Raw genomic sequence first — 24,058 nt, forward strand, 5'->3', positions numbered from 1 at the left:
TTCTTATGAGAAAATGATGCACACAAAGGTTAAATAACTCAGCCACTGTAATAGAATGAATTCATGTCAAACCTCAGCTCTGAGGCTTCTAGTTGACCTGTACAAACATGTAGCTGTTTTCCATCTTCATTTCAAGAGTGTTTTATATATTTAATATTAAAACTCCTAATTCTGCTTGTTGCTGAGCTTAACTCTTTATATAACATTTATATATGTAAATATTACTTGAAATAGTTTTAAAGCCACAAATTATTTTCAACTGGATTTAATTAGAATTTTCCTCATACTAGTTTGAGAAGGTAGCTATTCCTTGACAGTCTTTTTCTTCAGGCTAAAATATAAATGCAGTTAAAATTAGGAGCAGAATTCTGCCAGTTAATTTAAACTGAGGTATGGCATTCTGAAGTATAATATAATAGGTATGTAAAAATGGTTGTTGTATTTAGTCTTAGAATTTAAGATATTTAGGGAATGTATTTACTGAGGAAATACGTTGACTTTGAGAATTTCTTTATTGAGTTGAAATGCCAGTACATTTTTTTTTCTCCTCATACTAATTCTAAGTCAGGTGGTCCAACAAGGCCTCTCATCCTATTGGTATTACAGTATGACCTGTCTCCTGAACTTTGAAGCCATTTCTTTTCTTTAGAGCTGGAGATAAGAAAATGTGTCTTATCTTAGGTCTGGAAGAAACACGGAGCCCAGTATCAAGGTAGTGGTGTAGTTATTTTCCCAGACGTAGCACAGGGTTTTTCAAGCCTGAAGAAAAAGATTAATCTCCTTACAACAAGGCTTTGTTGACTTGGGTCTGGTCATGGCAATCCTGTTTCCAGCCATCCTGTGTATAAGCTCTAACAGTCAGAAGTTTGTTTGCTTTGATTTTGATGTGGCTCATCTTTTCTTAGCTGCTCATATTCAAGATTTGGAAAAGAAGGAACAGTGGTGAGCTGAGCAATTAATTGGATTCTGATAAGGAGTTCTGGAGAAATTTTATTATCCTTGAGTTTTAAACCCGTATAACTTTAATATAACTTTGGTATGAGCCTTTATATTTTTTCTCTGTGTCTTTGTAATTATATTGTGGCATTCTTATTGGGTGTGGTAGTGGCAATAAATTATAAATGTATGAATTTATACATTATAGATTTATAATTTCATAGGTTTTTGAGATTTTATTTTAAGACTTACTATTTTTTACATGATGCCTTATGTATTTATAGCATTTAATATTAATCTAAATTCATTCTGAGGTATATTTTATAATGCTTTTATGTTTTATATGTTATTAGAAAGCATTTGGTTTTTTAAAAATATATTAATGTGGGATTTCACAATTTATACCTTGCCTTTGTAGTCACATGTGTAGAGGATATTTACAGTTCTACTCAAGTTAATTTGCTCAGTGTTGATCATCAGACGTTTTAGCCAGTATTGGCTGGGAAAAAAAGTGTAATTCTTTTTGTTCTCTTGAGAAATTTTTGGATCTAAAGTGATTCCTAGGGTGTGGGTCAACTCCTACGATATGAAAGATGGCATGAAGTTTCTTTATTTTGTGAAGTGCATTAATAGGTGATCACATTTCATCCTGGGAGAGCTGCTGGAGAGGAATATCAATTAAGCCTGTTATGGTTGAGTCTTTGGGGTCTTGAGCTTCTTAGATTTTTAGTCTTTTTGTTATTCTTTATTGTTCAATCTTGAGAGTAGAAAATACACGTTTTTGTCCACTTCTAAGAATAAAACTGAAAGGCTTCTTAAGAGGGAGCTTTTGAGGGACAAGTCTGTGTTCCAGTCTTATTTTTATTCTCAGGATCTAGCACCATGCTTGGCATGTAAAAGGGCTTTAATAAGTATTTATAGAAGGAACTGAAGAATTAATTATTACTTATGGACTATGAGAGGTCATGGTTGTTACTCTTTCTAATTTGTCGATATTAAACAGAGACAGTGAAGATACTAATTTAGATCACACAATGTGAATGAAGCAAACGAAAGCCTAAAGCTTTGGAAAAATGAATATATTATATTTTTAACTTTGCACTGTAGTTAAGCAATGTGGAGCTATTTAATGATTTCAACCAGGAAGATGTTAATGTGTGAAATAAGAGTATGCAGATAGTATATCAATTGTATGATACAAACAAGAAATACATACATAAAGTTCATTAAAGGATTATGATTTCATATGGCTTTGAAGGATTGATAGGATATAGACAAAGTGATAAAATTGATCTAACCAATATTTAACTTTAGGTTTCTTCATCAAATAAAACATTGCATCATTTTATGTTGGCTAAGTGATTTGCAGTCTATTTCAATTAATTGTTCTTTATAGTTTTTCTCTGTCAATGCCATTTAATAAAGAGAAAACTTCAGCAGACAGAAGTTATATGATCTTTGGCACTACTGGCTGTGTGTTAAGCCACAGTAAGGTTCAGTTACATATTTTACTGTTTTATAATCACTCATTTCCCCTTTGATTCATTTCTTATCTACACCCTTCTTTCACATCCTAAATATTTTCTTTGGATAAATGTGTAGGGCAAGATGGAGAAAAGAAGAGAAAAAAGTAGTCAGAGATTGGGAGTACTGAAACGCTTTGGACTCCAGCCAGCTGCCATCACTGAGGTGGTGAAAGAACACCATAGTATAACTGGATGGCCCTGGTCCCTGCCAGGAGTCAGGATGGACTTTCAGTGTTGAAGAGCCATCTTGGCCTGCTACTAGCACTGCCCCACACCATTGTGTCTGCCTAAGAGCTGAGCCAAAGGATTTACATATGTATAAACCCCAAAGTCTGAAAATAGAAGTTAAAAAAATGGTGCTAAATTGACATATTTGCTATTTTATTTTTTTGGTCAGTTAATATGATAAACTTTTATTTAAATGTAAACATTATTTTAAAGAGCACTTCTTTTTAAATAACTGATTTTCATTGAAATTAATTCTGGCTTCTAAGCAGAGTTAGCTACAAAGACAATTTGTAAAAATGCAGAAAATTCAGAGTTTAACTTGGGGTTATTTAAAGTTTATTTTCATATTTGAGTCTGATATTTCAGCTCACTGTAATATTTCAATTTATTTAAAATATTATCAAGACTAATATTGGGTTACCTTCACAATTTTTTTTTCATTTTTCTTACCCTGTATATTAAAAGTGAACAAAAATGAAAGAATTATATAGTCTAGTGGATGGCAGTTCTCTTGGTATAGTACTCACAGGATGATCATCAGAAGTGCTTTGATTTGCATACAAATAGAAACTGCATTCCTAAAAGACCCTTAATTGAAGGTATTAATAATTTTTCATTAGGTTTTCAGTCTTTTAACCTTATCATATTAATAGAAAAGAAAAAGATATGTTTAATAAAAGGCCTTTTACTTAAAGTATTTTTATTTGTCATTTATTTAAAGGTTTATCAGTGGATCTGTTTACCTGGAAAATGTGCAATTCTATTGGCAAATTTGGAGCATTACATATATTTAAGAGAATCCTTGGTTTCTGTTGGGAGTGGCAGTATTTTATAACTGGGCTTTCATATTCCTATGTTACAGCCCTGGTCCCTGAAAGTCCTACAGCTATCTTTGTTTCAAGTGTGTATGTGTTATAATAAGATAAATTTGATTAGTTAATCAAGTACTAATTAACCTTTTTAATTTATAGAAAAACAGATATTTATGGACAAGTAAATTTTTGGGGTCAAAGTCTTTAATAATTTGAAGAATGCAGTTATTTTTAGCACAAATATTCTAACGTGAAAAGAATTTCTTTTTCTGAGTTATGTATTTTTATGCCATTCAGAGTAACTAATACAGTACTAATAATACTTTTTCTATTGTGTACCTTTGTTTCTCTCATTTGTCTTACATTTTATGTCTAATCATCATTTCACAAAATTTCTATCATTACTGCTTGACCTCGACCTCTATCATGGCAATTAATTTTTATACACAAATTTTTGAAATCTTGACAGAGTTTTTAACTTCCTCATACTGAGTTCTTTGCTTTTTTAGTTTACAAGATGTTCAAGAATGCTCTTTTGAAATAATCAATTCCCTAATGCAAGATAAATTTGCAACAACATTACATATTTTTCTTACTATCAACTGAGAATGATCTTGATAAGGGCAAGTATAGGTTAAAAATAAATGACATCAAAAAACAATACCAGAATAAGACATTTAATTCTTCAACACTCAAAGGCATGTCAGGTATTGAAATCCAAGTAGGCGCTTTTGACTAATTGTTAGTAGTTTGTAGAATTCAAGGATTGGGGTTGTCTTCCTTTTGTCTTTCTTTCTCTTCTTCCTCCCCTTCTTCATCTCCTTCTTGTTCTTCTTTCTTTCCCCCTCTCCAGATCACTAATCTTCTCCAAAAAATTTTTAGCCTATATAAAATAAAAAAAAGGCACTCCTGCCCTATGACTCAACTTAGAAATCTACAAATCTGGAGGAAGAAATAGCTCTGTGATCCATTCCTGGGGAATTGCAATAAAGTTTTAGGGAAGATGGAACTTAATGTTTGTGAAAGCACTGGTCCAATTTCCGATTTCCAGGAGGGTGGAATATATCTTCCTGAATCACATTCCGCTGAAAATGGGAGGCCATGGAAGAAATCAGGTTTAGTAAAATAAATTTTCTACAAAAGGGGGTGGAGTAGGAATGTGCGTAGGTGACCTGTTCTCTACGTCATTCCAGTGTAAACTGCTGCCCCTTACACTTCACGAAGTCGGTAACTTCAAGACATGTTGCACCACATGCTTCTCTGTGATCCTCAAATGTGTTTAAAGAGGGTCCAGTACTATCCTGGCACATGATCTGGATTGCCGTAGATAACCATCTACCTCACAGCTAGGGTTGCTCTTTAGAATCTTGCAAAATCATTTGTTTACTCTTGACAAAAGTTAAGAAAACAAGCCCATCAGAGCTGTTTGTTCTGTTCAGCATGTTAGAAGATGGTTTTGTTGCAATCATTGTGCAAAGAAGGCTGATGATGAATTTTTTTTACATTTTCTTAACAGTATTTGCTATTTAGAATGAACATTGTCTAATGATTTAGCCATTTTATTTTGTAAAATTTATGTTGTAGGCATATTTAGACCAAGTTATAAGAAAATGCTTCAGCCAAAATTAAGTGTTGAGTTTGATTTGTGTAATTGTTAGTTTCTTTACTAGTTGTTCCATCATTTACACAATTATTTCTATTTGAAATGCAGTAATTTTTCAGAACTTATATTTCTATACTGATGTCTACTAACAGCTTTAGGTCAAATATTAAATAACTCAAGAATAATGAGATGATCTTGGCTTACTTAGATATTTGGTTTTTGTATCTATAAAACAAAGGAATTAGAAAACAATTTTGAAGATTTCATCCAGCTATGTAAAACTATCTAGGGAACACATTTACTAGGTTTTCAATTTTCTACAAAACATCTTTCAGCAGAAAGTAATCCTGTTTCCTGATATACAATGTCTGATACATAGAAACTACTCAATACATAATTACTGAATTGATTATTCTTTTAGAAATCCTAGATTTTATTTCCGAACAATCATAAACATTTAATGGCATGAAATTACCCAGATTCCATGGTTCTGGAATACATAACTTCAAGCAATAAGATGCAAGATAGAAAAATATAAGACATTCTTTGCTATTTCAGGTAAGTCCAGCTGAATCAGTTAACCAGCTAGAAACATGGCTCCCAGGTGAACTAGTTTTATTATTAGGTGGATTACTGAAAAATTAATAGCTTTATTTCCATATTACCTTATCATTTATTTAATATAAAACACAATAAACCAGAGAAGTTGTGGTTACTTTCTTCTGTCTCACTGTTCAATTTTTACTGAAGTTATGTTTTACTGATTTTCAGGAAATGCAAATATTTCTGAGCATCAGAAATCCAGCCTTTGCTACCTCCACACTCATGTATTCTTCTTATCAAATTGAATCTTAACCAGGTCACTCTTTCCAGTTCATTCCATGCTGTTGCCCCTGTTTTCTCCAGATATAATTGACATGCTCCAAGAGGATGAACATTGCCTAAGACTTGATTTCTGGTCTTGGCTTTGCAACTTACTAGCTGTGTGACCTTGAACAAACTACTTAATTCTCTGAGACTCATCATTATTGTTTATAAAATAGGGATAGCATTAGCTTATTTCAAGGATTGCTTTTAAAATTAGCAAGGAAAGCATACCAATGCCTAGCTCAGGGGATCAACAAGTGGCAAGTACCTCAACTTTCAGGCAAGATCATACTTATCATCACTGGAGCCAATAAAACGGATTTATTTAAATACCTATTTTCACTTACTGGCATAACAGCAAGTGGTGTACATATTTATATATTTCTCTATATAGATGCAGATAATATGCTAATATATTGTGGTTATATCTTCCAACGTTTTAGTTGCTATTGTGGGGTCTTTCTTATTTGTTACCCAAGAATAATAATTATTATTTTTTTACTTTCAGAAAGATTGAAAGACTTTGCTTAGGACTCCTATGTGACATGATTTTAAATTTAATAGTCAGCTCATGGTCAAACTCCATTTTTAGAATTTTAATTTATTCATTATTTATCTTTTTATGTGAACATTGAGTTTCTTTTCTTAAATCCCACTCTAAGTTCTGCTTTCTATATTGAGATGTTTAAATTACAGCTTAACATGATTAACTTTGGTCCTCTTGCTATGTTTTATAATTGCTACATATGCTTTTTGGCTCATTTCCATATAAATCAATCCTCTACAACTTTTATTTATTTACAGCTTGTTTTTCTTTCTCTTTTTGGACTTACACATGACCTCCCTTTGGTTGCACCTTGTGTTTGGCTATGTCTTCAATTTTCCAAAGTCACTGAATTCTGAATCAAATTTCTAAGGCATTCCCCACTGTTCTTCTCATTTCACAAATACACAAGAAACTTCGTGAATTCACTGGATAATCCACTCTGTCCTTTTACATTTGCAATAACTCATTTATATACATTCTTTAGCAAATGTGTATGCACATAACATTGGCCTAGAATATATACTCCATGCTCTTGAATTAACATCTGACATGTCTACTTGGTCTGGAGTAGTGTCTTTTTTAAGCAGAAATTAGCATGACAAGATTTACTGTTTATAAATACGTGCTCCTTGTACTGACTAACTTGTTCTCCTTAAGGTGTTTGCAAATGGGGTCTTATGAATGATAGCTTTTTTTTTTGTTATTCTAGAATAAATCACATGTGCCCTGAGCTTTAATATGTGAAACCAATTTTACAAGGTCTCTTTTCCAGCTTCATTTTTCACCTTCTTTTGTATCACTCCAACCTTTATGTTATCAAATGTTAGGTTGATAAGCATATTCATCATAATTGGTTCCTCACTTTCTATTCCTCAAAATGCCAATTGGATCTTAATGAATAGGTTTTACTTGATTGGATTTCCAAGGATATCTGGTTAGTTTAAACCCTCATCATCTAACAACATGATATCTGTCTATTGTCGTTATCAATCCTTGACATATTGGAAAGGTTTTCAAACAACTTTAAGTCTTCTTCCTGGCCAAACTTTGAGGACTCCTCCTACAAGCTTGTCCTAGTTTCTGTGATAGAAGAAAGCGTGTGCCTTTTACATGGGTACAATCCACACCACTTTCCCTCAGAGATGCCTTCTTCTTCCATATCTTTATTTGTGACTGTATTCCTTGTTATGACACTAAGGCTAATAAAAATCATAGAACTGAACCCAATTACTTCTACCTTTTATATTCTATTTTCACACATTTCTGGTCAAACACAAAACAGTAGAACTTTCTTCAGGGAATTATTGCACCTCCTTTTACTCTGAATTTGTTTGCTCTCCAGTCATACCTTACTTCTTGCTTTAATGTATCTGTTCAAAAATAGACTTTATAGAATTACTGATTGTCAGGTTTTTTTTTCATGACTCCTAAGCATCCTTATTTCCTCTCATGCTTAACTGATGTAATTTTATTTGTTCCTGCTTAAATAATCATCACTGATCAGGCAGGAATTAAGCACACAGCATCCATTCATTCAGTCATTTTTCCAGAAGCATCTCTTGCATGCTTGCTATGTTAGAGACTTTTTGATAGATTCACCAACTTCTTACAGTTGTTTCTGATTCATTACTTAGGAACACTTCAAGAGGGCAGTTGGAAGTCTCTGCACCTTCAAAGGAATTACTAACACCCTTATTTTCTCTTCATTACAAAACCTAAGACCTTTATTCTCTAAGACATCCTGTTCTCATTTTTTTTTTCAATCTGTAGCAGGTCTTCCCTTGCTTATGTCAGTGGACTGTTTAAATGAAGAGGATACTGGAAATCAGTATATACACAGGCTGTCAGTGTTTCTTTATGTTTCCTTTAAAGACATTTTCATAATGATTAATATAGATGAGTTAGTGGAAACAAAAATGTAAACAGTAGTTGATAAAAGAATAGTATCAATTAAAAACATACTGTGAAGTATTCAACTTCACCAGTGATTTAAAATAGAAATGAAAGCAAAATGCTGTTTTCTGCAGCAGAGCAAATAAAACCAAAGATAATACATAATGTTGGTGAGGATATTTTTAAAGGGACACCCATATATTGCACTGGTATGTAGATGAGTACACTCTCTTTGGAGAGAAATTTGTAAATAGTAATCAAAGATAGCAATATTGACATGCATTGTAGCAGCAATGAAAATGGAATGTTTTGTAGTCATTTCAAGTAAGGTTTTAAAAGAACTTTGTAATAACATCAAGATACATTTAACATAATATTACCTCCAAAAAGCATTATGCAAGTCAATGACAATTTTCAAAACCATGTTCTGAGCATTGACATAAATGCTAGAAGATAATACTTTAGTGTTAACAGGGTTTATTTTGTGGGGTGGGTTATTATCTATTATTCTGTATTTCCACATTTCTTTAAATATCAAATTAAAGTAAATACAACCTAGTACTTGACATTTTAACATTTTCAATACCAGATATGTCAATAAGGAATTCATAAAACAAAGTGCCCTGAGGGATTTCACAGGCTAAATGCTTCTATTTCTTAAAATGTATTAATAGAAAAGAAGACTAAATCTATAAAAAATAGTTTCCTTTTATCAGAGAGTGACTCATAAGTTTAGAAAACCTTTGATGACCTAGCTCACAAAGAATATACTTCCAAGTGCACAGGGTCCCCAGCCTGATGTGTGTGCCTGCATTCATGCCTGTCACTCTGCTCAGCTGCGTGCAGACAGCTTATGTGAAGGAGAACTGTGTACATGTGGTCAGAGAAGAAAAAAATGCTTGTTCTTTTAAAATGTTTTGAAAAATAATCTGTCATAAAAGAGTAACATTTCCACTAAATTTTTTCATGTCTGACTTTAATATTCCCTACCAACCGTTATAGCCTCAACTCCTTTGATCTGTCCTAATGTAAACTCCCTCACTAATGTGTAATGTATTTTTTTCCAGTTTTGTTATAGATTTCAGTCTAGCCTGAACACTCAAGTATGAAACTAGCCACTATTTTATTTATTGGCTGTTCCAATCTCCAAGATGATTGTGGAATTATAATAGATGAATTTTCCAAGTCTCTAATTCAGAATATTTAATCAAATTTTCCAGAATTTCTGCCTTCTCCTCCTTCATTCTGATGACTGAAGACATGGACCATAAAATATATATACACATATATATATTTGTATGTATATATATATGTGTATATATATATACATACACACCATATATGTGTGTGTGTATATATATATGTGTATATATATATACATACACACATATATGTGTGTGTATATATATATATATATACATACACACCATATATATATATGTGTGTGTGTATATATATATATATATACATACACACCATATATATATATGTGTGTGTGTATATATATATACATACACACCACAGTCTGCATCTGGGACCCTTTACTGATAAAAATGAAAGCCTATTAAAACTATCATGCCCACATTTCTCTCTAGACTTTAGAGTAGGAGAATTCTATCCTAGAATTGTTGACATTTCTATGGAAAAACATGTTTAATTCATCATGCTTTGTGGTCAACTGCTATAAATGGTGATGCAGTCTTCTCCTTGGTCAAGCTCTGGACTCCTCAGTACTTCCACTGTCATATTTGATTAAAACATAAGTGATGAAGGGAGGAAACATACTATAGTATTCATTGCATGGGTACCTTAGGGTAATGGGACTATGACTGATTTAAATTTATTTTGCATCCTAAAAAGTCTCCATAATGAGGATTGAGTTTATATCGGTTTTTTAATTAAGGAAAGACAACCCTCACTACACACACAGACACACACACACACATAAAAAGACAAGAAGTGAGATCAAGGCGTAAACTGGTATTGGACTAAGCCAGTAAGTACTGCTTCTGAGTCCTCAGTTCTCTAGGTTGGGAGTTTTCCTTTTGCTATTTTCATTCTCCTCCAATTCATTTTTCAATGATCTTCAACACAAATTTCACCTTTATTTCTTGTTCAAAATACTTCCATGACTATCATGAATACTATTTATGGATGAAGTCTGAACATTTTAAGGCATACAAAGTCTCCCATGATATGGTACCTTTTCATTTTCCCATTCTGTACCCTGCATCTAGGCTTTTAAAAAATATACCACATGACTTCATGCCTCTATGCTATTGCTCATAGCATGGCATCCCTTCTGGGTTTTTTTCCCTCTTTATCTACTTGGTGAACTTGCATCCTTCAATATAACACAGCTCAACATAATTCTATGCTTAAACTTTACTGAACATGCACAAAGAACTTGATCTTTCTTTCTTATTTTCCCCATTTTATTTATTTTCCCATTGCATTTAGGCAACTTCCATGGCACTAGTTATTTTATTAATTATTTGTATAAACTAGTATGAGCCTATTTTGTTTAGCTTTCTATCACCAAGAGTCGTGAAGCACTTTGAAATCAAATAATGTTTGTATATGAATATATTAAGTAAGCGTGAAGATTTAAATTTAACTTTGTTCCTCTTTAAAAAAATCCTTACCCCAACTCTAGCACTGATTCTATGTTATTGAAGCTTACAGTCTTTATGTCATTTTGTGTCATCTTTTCTGTTATGAGAAGCCCTAGGAATGAGTCTATTGCCTTTATTCCTTGGCCTTCTTTGCAAGAGTATCAAAGAACACTGCTGCAGTACTTCCTGTTCTACATAGTCACGTGACTTAAGCAAGAGCATCTGTCAGCCAATGAGGCCCCTTGACAGCCTGGTTAAACATGAGACTGAAGGGTTAAGTGAATCACTTTTTATTCATGTTGAAATATGAATGCTGAAGTTTGGAAAATTTTATATGTAACATTTTAATAACTAAAAAACACTTGACTTAGGAATAGTGCTTATATTAAAATCAGTGTTTGTCATTGTTTCATGAAGTTGTTACAAATTTAAGAGGCTTAAGAATGATATAATAGTCCAGTTTGCTCTAGTTGTGTTTTACTTGATATTACTGATTGCTTTAACTTTGAAACACAGAACAATGCTATAGTAAGAATGTAGTATACTACTCTATTAACCCAAAACATAATGTAGATAGGCTTATTGTATATTTGTGGAGAAAAGTTTATTCTGACATTCTTTTTACAAACAGTAAAAATGCTATTTGTAGGATGCTCTGATTTTTACTTTTTGTAAAAAGAACATTGTCTTTTTACCCCAACAGAAAATGGCAAGCATTCAGCTTTCTTTGGGAATCCAAAATCTCTTATGAGGCATATTAGTTATCACATGTGACACAGGCAAAAGCCTATGATCCTTAGCCTCTTGGAAAGTTGCTACTCTTTAGGATAAGGTTGTCCATGATGTCTAGGTCATTCCATTCAGCTGCATAAGCAATTCCTTTGATGGATGGCTGGTTTTCTACAACCCCAGCATTATTTTAGCAGGAGAAGGTAGTATTTGATGTGTTGCAATTTGTGTTACATGCCCATGGAACATCTCTGGACATTACCTCAGGAGGAGGGGTTAAGAGAAGGAGGAGCTGTGGCTGAAGACATTTAATGGCAGAATGAATGGAAATTCAAAGATCGCTGTGCAGTCAGCGTTAAACACTGAATGCACCCCCTCCCAGATTTCTTTTACATTAACTAAAAAGTCTTATCACAGAATCTCATAAAATTTATGTAATTTCATTTAATTTTAGTCACAAATCAAAATGACGAGGATTTTGACAGCTTGCAAAGTGGTGAGGACACTGAAGACTGGTTTTGGCTTTACCGATGTGACTGCACACCAAAAATGGAAATTTTCAAGACCTGGCATCAGGCTCCTTTCTGTCAAGGTAATACCCATATCGATTGTTTCTGATAAAATAGTATGGGGTATAGTTTAGCAGTGAAGCAAAGGTGTCCCTTACAAAGCAAATACAGTCTTGAGTGTAGCTCTGAAGTACTAATGTATTAATGTTTCCTTTACTATGGAACCTACTGACTTAGCAAATGCTAATTTTTATCTTATCTGAGTAACATGACAGTAATTTTTACCCAACATAAAGAATGATGACAATTCTCGTGAACATGTAAAATGTAAGTGCACTGCTTGGAAAAGAAACATCTTTTCTTTCATTGATAGCTTTCTGTGCCTAGATACTATTACTTACAGTTTGGATTTAAAAAATGGAGTTGCTTATATGTGTGTGAGCCACATTATGGTACATAGTGTGTTAAGTTCTGTTCTATAAATAGGGCTTACTGGAAAGTTCTCTTTTGAAATATCATTTAAACATTTTATAAAATATAATTAGAAAATATGTGCTTTTGATATTTGCAGGTCATCATGTAGACACTGCTTTAGCTTTTTCCTTTTCCTTCTGGCTGTTTTTTTGGACAGGCCAAATTTATTATTTTCATTTTTTAGAGTAATACATACAGGCAGATAGCAGCTGATAATTCTGTCCCTCCACGGGTATCTATAATTGAGCGGGCAAGCCCAGGAAAGAAACATTAATTGCCCTTCTTCCTGCCCCCCAGCATTGAATTATGAAATTCCTGTAGGAACCTCTGCTCCTTCCTGTAACTTTATGAAGATGTTCATTATCAGAGAAGCCTGAAATTACTCCATAGGAACTTTGCCAATGAAAATAATCTTTAGTGACTATAAGTTTAAGTAATCATATTAGCTTTAGATATATTGCTTCTTTAGTAGCAAAAGCTGTAAAATTTGAAATAGAAAAAACAAAAGAAAATCTCTGTCCGTTGATGTGAAAATGGGATCTCATAGTTTGGAGTGTTCTGCTTATACTTCGTATGCTCATTGAGTTGACTAAGCTTCTACTGTTTCAGTTGCTCAAGTCAGGATTCAGTGGGGTTTTTGTCCTGACACCTGCAAGGCCAAGGAATACTCATAAATTCTTGTGGCCGCCAGGGATAGGAATGGGAAAGGAATGGGAGCAAAAGAAAAGGAAGAGAGATGGAGACAGGGGGAGGGGAAGAGGAGGAGTGTGAGGGATGGGAGGGAGAGAGAGAGAGCGAGAAAGAGAGAGAAACTAGCTCAAGATCCCAGGAGAAAAGAGGAAATACATATAGTAGCCTTAGTGGTGTGTTAATAACTTCAGCCTTTAACATTGAGAAGATTCTAACAAGAGTATAGGAAATTACCATTTTAAATTAAGAAAACCAGAAAAGAAAATGTCTTTTATGTAGTTACATATTCCAATATATTCAAATTTACTCTTTTTAAATGGACATCATGTTTTAAAGATAGTTAAAATCATTAGGATATAGTTACACAATGGCCATAAAGGGCATTGAGAACAGTCACTAAAGGTTAGTGGCATTACGTCTAGTTATAGACATTTTCTTGAATTTAGTTTAATTATAGCAAAAGAATGGGAAAGGAGAATATTCTAAACTAACATCAAAGACATTGTAACTGGATGTAAACTATGATAATTTATTGTTAGTAATACTTCAAGGTACTCATGTATCAGCTCAGAGAAAATCAATAGTAACGAAAGTTATCCCTTATGATTATATGTGCCATCTAATACTTCAAAGTTGGGTGACTTGGAATATCTTCTTCTCACCCTGTGAGAAGGTAGATACATAGGTAAGGATAGGTGCATCTTCATCAGGCACCAGAAACTGCGAAATTGAGTGAGTACTTACTTTAAATGGCACAGATATGATTGAGATTAGAATCCAATTCTCCAAGATCACAATAAACGCTCCATACAACCACCACCACCATCACAACCATGACAAAATGGTCTAATTATGTGGATGGATTACCGTGAAAGCAGTTCTAGCTCATGGTGACAGATCTGTTTCAAGGGTCTGTCACAGTGCACAGCTAAGAATGACAAATTTGTAGGAGGACTAAGCCATCATTTCATGGTGTAAAAGCCATTACTCACACTCAGTCATTACTGGCCAGAGTTTTGGAGGAATGCCAAGCACAAAAAATAGAAGTTCTTGAACTTCACAATAGTGAATTAAAATTCCATAGAGCAGCCCAAGGGGACTTGTGTTATTATTCACTTATTCTGAAATAGTCCTCTACCTACTTTTCTTCCTGCCTTCACTTTAAAAACTCAACTGTCTTAGAAAAATACATCCGAATTTACTATTTTTAGATGGACATCATATTTTAAAGATAGTTAAAATCATTAGGATGTAGTTACATAATGGTCAGTGAAGGGCACTGAGAACAGTCACTTTAAAGGTTAGTAGCATTATGTCTAGTTATAGATGGTAAATGGATTGTGAAAGACACCTTGTGGTCACATCTATAATCATTGCCCTGTAAATTGGGTTGCTTTTTCGAAGTATTTTGAGGTCGCTTTTCCTCTCTCTTTGATGACAGACAGAGAGGGTGGGTTTGATGACAGAAATGACGCACTTATAATTTTATGTGGCCCTTCGTTGGGTATTTGTCAGTGGCTAATATTTATAGAGTGCCTTGCCAATCAGTACAGTTGTATTTTACTTACGGGAAAGAGGAAAGAATTTCAAGGTGCTCTATATTTTAAAGAAAGTTGGTATCAAGGGTATAAATGATCAACAACCATAAAATGCTAAATACTAAAAAGTTTTAGATACCATACTCTTTTTCCATTAGTATTGAAAATGTTCAGCACTCATTATTACATTCAGCAGGTTGTAGCAGTATAATAGTAGGATATACTCTGGATGGGGCACAAAAAGATCTGGATTCTAACCCCTGTTATGCATTTCCTAATGCGCTGTTCTTGTACAAGTCACATATTCTCTCAACCTAAGTTTTGTCATCTGTATAGTGGAAATGATGACTGATTTACTCGAAAAATTATGTGATTGGCACACATGAACAATTCTCAAAAATCTTTAAAGTTTTAAATTTAAACCATTAAACTGAACATTTTAAAGCAAAAACTGGATAGTTTAAAAAAATTCCATTCTGTACATTTTAGTAGAAGGACTTAGTAGAGGGTTAAAGAGTCCTTATGTTTTTTATAGACTACAAGTTGTTGCAATGACAAGGTACTTGATAATAATTCTCAAATATTTATAATAATAATTTGTTCACTTTTGCCTTAACATTAAACATCTCTAAGAAGATATTTCTTATAATAAATCAGACTCAAGGAAAATGAAGCAAATAATATATATTTTTCAGTATGGCAAATTTAATTCCAAAAGGCAGAATAGACACCATAATAACCTATTTCATTCATTCGTTCATTTATTCTTTAATAAACACGGAACCTCTACCATAGGAGTATACAGGAAGAATGATAAATAGAAATAAGTGGATCATAAGAGTATAGTATCTGATTTCAAGAAACTTACAGACTTAAGAATTCTGAGTTCACAAGTCTGGGAAAGTCATCAAGACTAAATAGTTTTATTTTTACTTGCAAATGAATTTGGAAATCAAAAGTATTAAATTGTAAAGGTTAAGTTCCCTATGAATAGAAAAGTGTTCAATAAGTACTCCTTCTAACATTAATCCACTCATTTTTTAACAATGGTGACCTGTGTTATAATTAAGCTAGGAACCTAACAATCCAAGTGTCCTCTTTGATACTTCAGCTACGAATGAGCACTGGGAGTCATTATTTCTTTTGAAAGGCATTCATTTTTAAGATTTTATATTCTGATTTTGACATAGAAGTATCTATTTAGTTCAGTCTTGAGGAGCTATTGTCATTTGATTAGAAATTGGCAACTATAAAAACTCCAACAATTAGAATAATTTACTTATATTGTAGTAGCTTTAAAGATATTCACAGGAAATATAACTCATTATTATATTGGAGCCTCTGTACACATTAGATGTAAGAGTGGGGATAGGGTTATCACACGCTTTTAAGAATAACTATTTTATTGGACTTTTACTACATATAGACACATTTTAGGCCTGGATTTCATCTATAGGAAACTACATTTTTGAAATATTAATTGTGTTCAGTCCCAAATGAGCTGTTGCAGAATTAGTTTGCCTGATGGACAACTTTACATATTTTTGGCATGCAATATTTCTCTAATTGGGAGATGGCCTTTCTTTTGAACATTTATATTTTTTCCATTTTCTATACCCCCAATTTTCTAAAATATAGATTCATTTATTTGTCACCAACAATGCCTTGACATTAAGAGCTTCTTGATATAAAACTCTTGAAAAAACTATAGTTTAAACGTCCTAGACTAGGTTAAGTGAGTGAGGTACCTGAGATGCAAAATTTAAGGAGGCTGTCACTGTTAGTGTCATGGTGTAACTCTGAGTGTTAGGCCCTAAGCACATCACTCAGTACCCCAGTCCCAGCTTTGGGTCAGAAGCTAAGCATTCTGGCTGTAGAACTGCCCAAGGGACTAGTACTAATCTTGACCTGTGCTTTCCTCTCCCTCATTCCAATTTGCTCATGTCTAGCCAGACTTTCTGATGATCTAGAGGTGACATTAGGTCTTATTGCTATGGAAATGGAGACTATTCCTCTGCCTTTACATCTCTGTTAGATTTTCTTCATATTTCCAATTTGTTCCAAAAATTGAGGGGTGCTGTAGGAAGTTTTCAGTATCTCTTATGCATTGGGCATGCTAGAATTCACTTCAAGCCTTCAGGAGGAGTTTGGTATGCTACGCTGACTGCCCTTGATGTGACTTGTACTTCCTGGGGCATTTGCAATGACGGAGGCCTGAAGAAAGCTGCACAGGCCAAGGTCAAAGTTTGTGTTAGGCTCCTCAGCCCTAGGGATCTTTAGCTTCCATTAGATTTTCTTCATGTGATCTAAATGAGTTTAACTTATAAAAATATTTTCAAGGCTACTCTGTTTGCTTTTTATTTTTTTCAACTTGTTAAATGCTATACATTGATCTTTTAAATTTCATAGGGAGGTAACTGACTAATTTGATGTTCTCATAAATGAATCAGTAGGGTTGCTACATTACTAAAGAATTTTACTAAGTTTTTTCTATAATGCAGACTGAAATATAAGACCATTTTAATTTATCACCACCATACAGTAAAAGTTAGCTTATGATATGTAGGTTCCTCCAGGACTTTGAACAACTTGCCACATAGCAGATGCTCAGTAAGGCATATTAATAAACCTACACTTTATCAATATACTTTGTCATGAAGTTTTTATACATGCTGTATTTTATTTACAATGAGAAACCTTATTAGAATAAAAATGATTCATAAATCTTAATCTTTTGTTTATAAATGTTCGAACATAAAAGTACTCAAGTAAATTAACCTTGTGATTTTGTCCCCCTAACGTTGGCTTATGTTTAACCAAAGACCGATGACTTAATATTAACTTGGAATGTTGTAAGATTATTAACTTAGAATGAGGTAAGGCCTAATTGATTACTGCTGTTACAGTGCTTCAAAATTTTGAAGTGTCAGGCCTTGTAACTGCAGAGAAGTCTCATGAAATATTTCAAAGACAAATTGTGCTGAAATTCTAAATTTCAAAAATCCATATCTTAATAGTGTAACTCCAAGAACAAAAAAATAAAATTTCATTTACTTGATTTTAACTTTTTACCATATTATCTACACAACAATTACCTGAAATAAATTCTGGCTTTAGGCTTTCTACTTTCCAGTGCTTAGTTCAGATTTATTTTTTAAGAGGATGAGTACTGAGGCGAACTAATAGCTAAGAAACATCAGGTAAGCTAGAAAGCAAGTATGTTACATAGCCTTAGGCCTTGGTGAAAATGGAAAAAAAAACATGTGGGGTCTCTACTTTTTCTGATGTGCAAATAATTTACTTAGATAAATGATTCAACAGCAATACAGCAATCCCAGAGTAAATTATTTTCATTTTTACTACTAGCTTAAGGGAATTATTGACTTTTTAATGGTGGTTTTTTTTTTTCAAATCTTTTATGGAATCTATTGCTGAATTAGCTTAAGGCTTTACACCCAGAACATTTTAGTGGTGGAGTCTCATATCCAGGAGAAGAAACATTTCTGTTCCTCCCATTTCACAGATATGTAAGTGCTGCAGTTAAAACAAGGACACATGGATGCCTGTTTTTGTATGTAAAACAAAATATACATTAGCAAATCTGGTTAGAATTTTAATTAGGCTTCAAGCAACAGATGGATCTTTTTAATTTGAAGTTTTGTTATTGTACTTATATCTCTGATGCCATAGTTGTTACCTCGCTTCAGAATGTTCTAAGTCATTTCTTCTGCTGTTATTTTATTGCTTACTCAAGAGCTCATTTACATACCGAACATTATGGCAATACCACAAAATCTGATTTTTCCTTTCCTTTTCTTTTTTTGAGAATACGTTGTTTAAATCAAAGAATAAGTAAGGATTCTTGCTTTATATGGCTGTCAACAACTCTATAAATAGGACATTTTAGGGCAATGCTGTTTATAGTTGACATATTTCTTCCATTTCAACCTAAATATTGTCATGTATTTGTAACAAAACATGCTGTTTTTCAGTTTCAATGTGTTTCTTCCTCTTATAGTCCCGTAAGCTCCACATACACAAAAGCCTAATGCAATTTTAGGCTGCAAGAAAAGTCTCATTTTGACTTGTTTTCCATCTTGATATAAAAGACCCAAAGAAAACTGGTTCAAGGTAAAGGATCAATATCCTTAGAATTAGTTCAGAATGCTGATGGGTTGTGAAGCAATACATGAACAATGAGTAGATGATTTTTAATAACATAATACTGAATGCAAAGGAAAACCTAACAATAGTGATAAACACTAGGCTGCTTCAAAAACTTTTATAGATTAAATTACAAATTATGTTTGAATTTTGACTGTTACTTCCTAAGACTAAGCCCTCTAAATCAGTTTAGCACAGCACCAGGGACACATGTTCAAACCTTTTTCAAGGGGAATGTAGCTGTGTGACTCTCATTAATAGCTGTTGCATTATTCTTATTCTGGAAAACACATTGAAACATCTACCCTTTTAAACGGAATCTCGAACTGAGAGTATTAAAGTGCAAAACTGTAGTCACTTATTTGTGGTCCCATAAAGTTAATGAATCATCTTACTAAGAAATGAAAATAGACCCATAAATGTAGGCTTACAATGAATTTTAATTGTGAGGAAAATTTAAAACCCCTAAAAGAGACGAGATGTTTAGGGAAATTTCAGATCTTGCAGTATTCTATTTTGTAACATCATTAGAAAATTGAAATATTGTATGACAATGGTGAAACAATAATACTAACATCCACAGCAGACAAACCAACAAATAGCAATTGAGAGTTCATTGCAATTTCTACTTACATGTAACCCCCCCAAAATGTATTTTCATTAAAAATTACTTAAAACTTGTGAAAGAATCCTCAGACTTTACAAATATTAAGAATTGCAACATTAAATTTAGTTTAGAATGCTTTTTTTTTTTTTTGAGACGGAGTCTCACTCTGTTGCCCAGGCTGGAGTGCAGTGGTGCGATCTCGGCTCACTGCAAGCTCCGCCTCCCTGGTTCACGCCATTCTCCTGCCTCAGCCTCCCGAGTAGCTGGACTACAGGTGCCCGCCAACACGCCCGGCTAATTTTTTTGTATTTTCAGTAGAGACAGGGTTTCACCATGTTAGCCAGGATGGTCTTGATCTCCTGACCTCGCGATCCGCCCGCCTTGGCCTCCCAAAGTGCTGGGATTACAGGCGTGAGCCATCACGCCTGGCCCAGAATGCTCATTTTAAAAGTAATATAAGAATGGGGGCCGGGCGTGGTGGCTCACACCTGTAATACCAGCACTTTGGGAAGCCAAAGCAGGCAGATCTCTTGAAGCAGGAGTTTAAGACCAGCATGGCTAACATGGTGAAACTCCACCTCTACTAAAAATACAAAATTAGCTGGGTGTGGTGGCACAAAGTGCCTGTAATCTCAGCTACTGGGGAGGCTGAAACAGGAGAATTGCTTGAACCTAGGAGGCAGAGGTTGCAGTGAGCCAAGATTCTGCCACTGCACTCCAGCTTGGGCGACAGAGAGATTTCATCTCAATAAATAAATAAATAAAAATAAAAATAAATAAAAAATAAAAGTAATTTAAGAATGGAGATCATATAGCTATTTGTGTAATTCAGTTTAATTTAGAAATAGGAGTACTAAATAAAATTATAAAGTAAGATTAAACATGGAGCAATTACATATAAATAGGAAAATTCATTTCAGTCCTTCTAAATATTGTGTGTGAAAAAATCTACAGTCTTATGAATCTTCCTCCAATAAATTTGCAAACAAAAGAAACATTTAGTATTACTAGGCCATAGAGACTAATAATTTAATCTTTAATTTTTAAATTCATATGAAGTAACAAGAGAACACAATTTTTCACTACTTATTTTATAACCTGATTGGCTCCCAGATTCACAATACCTGTAGGCTCCAGACTAAAAAATGCCAAACTGTTAGTGGAAAGTAGCCTTAAGGCATTTTTCTTCTATCCATATTAGCTACAATCCTTGGCCTATTTCTTTGGGGTATGTTTACATGTTTTATGAATATAATTACATGGGTGGGAGAAGAAAAACATACAAACATAATTTCAAAAAGGTGGAGATAATATTAATTGCAGCCACAATTTAAACATATTCATTCAAAAATTTAAACATATTTGTTTTATGAGATTCAAACAAAATCTCATAAAAACACGAGATTTTGGGAGGCCGAGGCGGGCGGATCACGAGGTCAGGAGATCGAGACCACGGTGAAACCCCGTCTCTACTAAAAAAAATACAAAAAATTAGCCGGGCGTGGTGGCGGGCGCCTGTAGTCCCAGCTACTCGGAGAGGCTGAGGCAGGAGAATGGCGTGAACCCGGGAGGCGGAGCTTGCAGTGAGCCGAGGTCGCGCCACTGCACTCCAGCCTGGGCGACAGAGGGAGACTCCGTCTCAAAAAAAACAAACAAACAAACAAAAAAAAAACACGAGATTTTTAGAAAGTACAGAAAAATCTCTCTTTTTCTCTGTATGAATTTTATTTTAGGCAGTTGCATGCTAAACTTGTGCTTAGTTGTTCAAATAAAGTGAATGTTCACATGTGGCCTCCACTCTTGAACATCAGGCAACTTGGAAGTAACATTAACTTTGGCATAAGGACTTTGATCATTTGGTTTAAGTGCCTAGCATGAGTTAGGTTCTCTGTAAACAAATGCGGAGATGATGTTTGGGGAGCATGCTCTCTATTAGGGATCAGCCTCTGTGAAGCTTCAGGAAGTAGAATTGTACAGAGAACTAAACTGTAATGCAGTTTTGATAAAGCCTTGGCCAACTGGATAGGAAGCTGTTGCCCACCAGACTTTCCTGGATGTGGCCTGAGCCTTTCTCTCCAGGCCTGACTTAGACACTGGCCAGGAGGTATTCCAGGAAAGTCATGGGGCAATGCAGCCGTCTATAGCTGAGATAGACCCTGAAAAATTTGACAGCAGGAGATGGTTTGCTGACCTCACTCCTCAGAGCAGGGCAGCAGGTCTTTCCATTATTAATATGAATAATTATCTATGTTATCTAGAAATTGAATCCTCCGTCACTGGGGAAAAGGGAGGGGGGACTGAGAGGTGGATCTCCTTATTCATCACAGCATCTAGGGTTCTAAGAATCTTCAGAGCTTGAGAACTCAAGGGCCTAGGATCAGTGCAAATTGTTCTCAAAACCTGCTGGTTCTCCTCAGATTATAATGACTCAGGTAATTAATGACTTGACATTTCACTTTGACAATTTACAGATTTATAGATAGGTAGTTCTTGGTTGACCTGGGCCTGTTGTGGCTTATCCATGGCAATTTTGAATTAGGGCTCTTAAAAATAAACTTAAATAGAGTTCATGCTTAAATTTCTTTTTATCCTCACTTAAATTGGAAAGCAGAAATAAAAGTAAGCTTATAAAAAGAAAAAGAGGTTATAAGTCAAACAGACTGGGTTCAGAAACCGCTGCTCCTCCAATTGCTAATAGAATGATCTTTACTTCTCTGAGGCTCAGTTAGTTCAAGTGTAAAATGGAGATTTCAATATTACTTACATCATTATTTTTTGTGAAGATTAGATGAGAGAACTCACTAATGGCTTTAAAGATAGTATTCAGTACATTCATGTTAACTGTTATTAAGGATGTCATAGGGAATTGATCAGAATGGAGTTCTCGGTGACACAACATGCTCCCAAACCTTACTTTTTCAACATAGCTTCATAATTCTATTTGAAGTAAGATACCTTTCCCAGAACAGTATAAATTTATTATTCAAATCCAAATTCTCAACTTATTTGTACAACTGCATATAGACTTTCATAAACATAGATAAGTATATATGCAACCCAGTTTATGTTTTAATAGGTTATCAGTAAAGTAATGGCAGAAGGTAGAAATAGGATAGTGACAGGTCAATCTACTTCTACCAGACATGCTTAAGAAATATTAATGCTTTACTTTATCCAAATATCAGTATTACAGTTTTTTAAGGGAGGTATTTTAACATTTGAACTCACACTAGCAAAAGTTTAAAGTCTACATTATCTTTAGTTACTATTTCCAAAATTAATTATACCAACACTTATTGAATGCCAAAGATGTACCAGGATTATACATAGATCTCAACAACAAAAACAATACAAAATATAATAGCCTCAGTATTTTTAATAGAGGGGGAATTATTATTAGTTATAACATAGTTGGGGACTTGGTATAGAAATGTAATATTGTAAGCATGAGACCACATCAGTGAATTAAAACAAACAAATTTATTGCTGACATACAGTAAAATTTGGCAAGCATTTTAGATGAAAAGTAAAGGAAGAAAAAGAGAATGTTTGGGTTATATATACTGAATGCAGCTTTATTCTTTTCCCTAGTGATGGAGAATTAGATTTCTACATAACATAGATAATTATTAATATTAATGATAGAAATAATTCATGAGGAAACCTAAAGAATGACATTTAGAAATCACCTTTTTGGGTCTTCTTCTGAAGGCATTACTTATATGACACCTGAATGGTAGATGAAAGCCTAAGGGTACTTTTTGGGCAGTAATTGCCACCCAGCCTTAACTTATTCCTTACTTTCATCTTCTGTCTTTTAGCATGAACTATACCTATGTGAAATATTTGTCTTTGCTTTCAAGAGAAGATGAAATTTAGTAAAATAATCAGAAGTCAGTGAGCATCAAATAACTATTTTGAAAACACCATAGTGTCAGCATTGTAAAATGCTAGTATCACATAATGAAGTACATTTCTACGCATTCACCAACTGTGTAGTGAGAATATTACTGTGTGGACAACAGTGGGCTATTTCAGTGGGGATACAACATGGAATTAGCCATTGTGTCTTCGAGATGTAACATTGAGAAGTTAGAATCTAGTATGGTAGATAAATACCTTTAGCAATTAAAAGGTAACACACAACAGTATACACCAAATGCAGTCAGTGGAAGCACAAGAAAATCAGTGATTAATTCTGACTTAGTACATACCATGGGTACTAGGAAGCATTACCAGGATGTAAAAAGGCAACAAGGAAGACATTTATGCACAAAGGACTAACAAAGAGAGGTGGGGAATCTAAGGTATTCCGTATAG

At 33.9% G+C, this 24,058-nt stretch overlaps 1 protein-coding gene across 1 annotated transcript in view; it reads left to right on the forward strand.

Annotated features, from left to right (window-relative positions):
- The window catches only part of CPS1 (carbamoyl-phosphate synthase 1), a 156,906-nt gene that overhangs the window by 24,567 nt on the left and 108,281 nt on the right, over positions 1-24,058 (forward strand). The window contains exon 2 of the mRNA XM_055290483.2: positions 12,211-12,348. Within this exon, the coding sequence (XP_055146458.1) occupies positions 12,223-12,348 (126 nt within the window). The 5' untranslated portion in view covers positions 12,211-12,222. The remainder of the gene's footprint in view (positions 1-12,210; positions 12,349-24,058) is intronic.

This window comes from Symphalangus syndactylus, chromosome 8 (assembly GCF_028878055.3).
Source record: "Symphalangus syndactylus isolate Jambi chromosome 8, NHGRI_mSymSyn1-v2.1_pri, whole genome shotgun sequence".
Lineage (NCBI taxonomy): Eukaryota > Metazoa > Chordata > Mammalia > Primates > Hylobatidae > Symphalangus > Symphalangus syndactylus.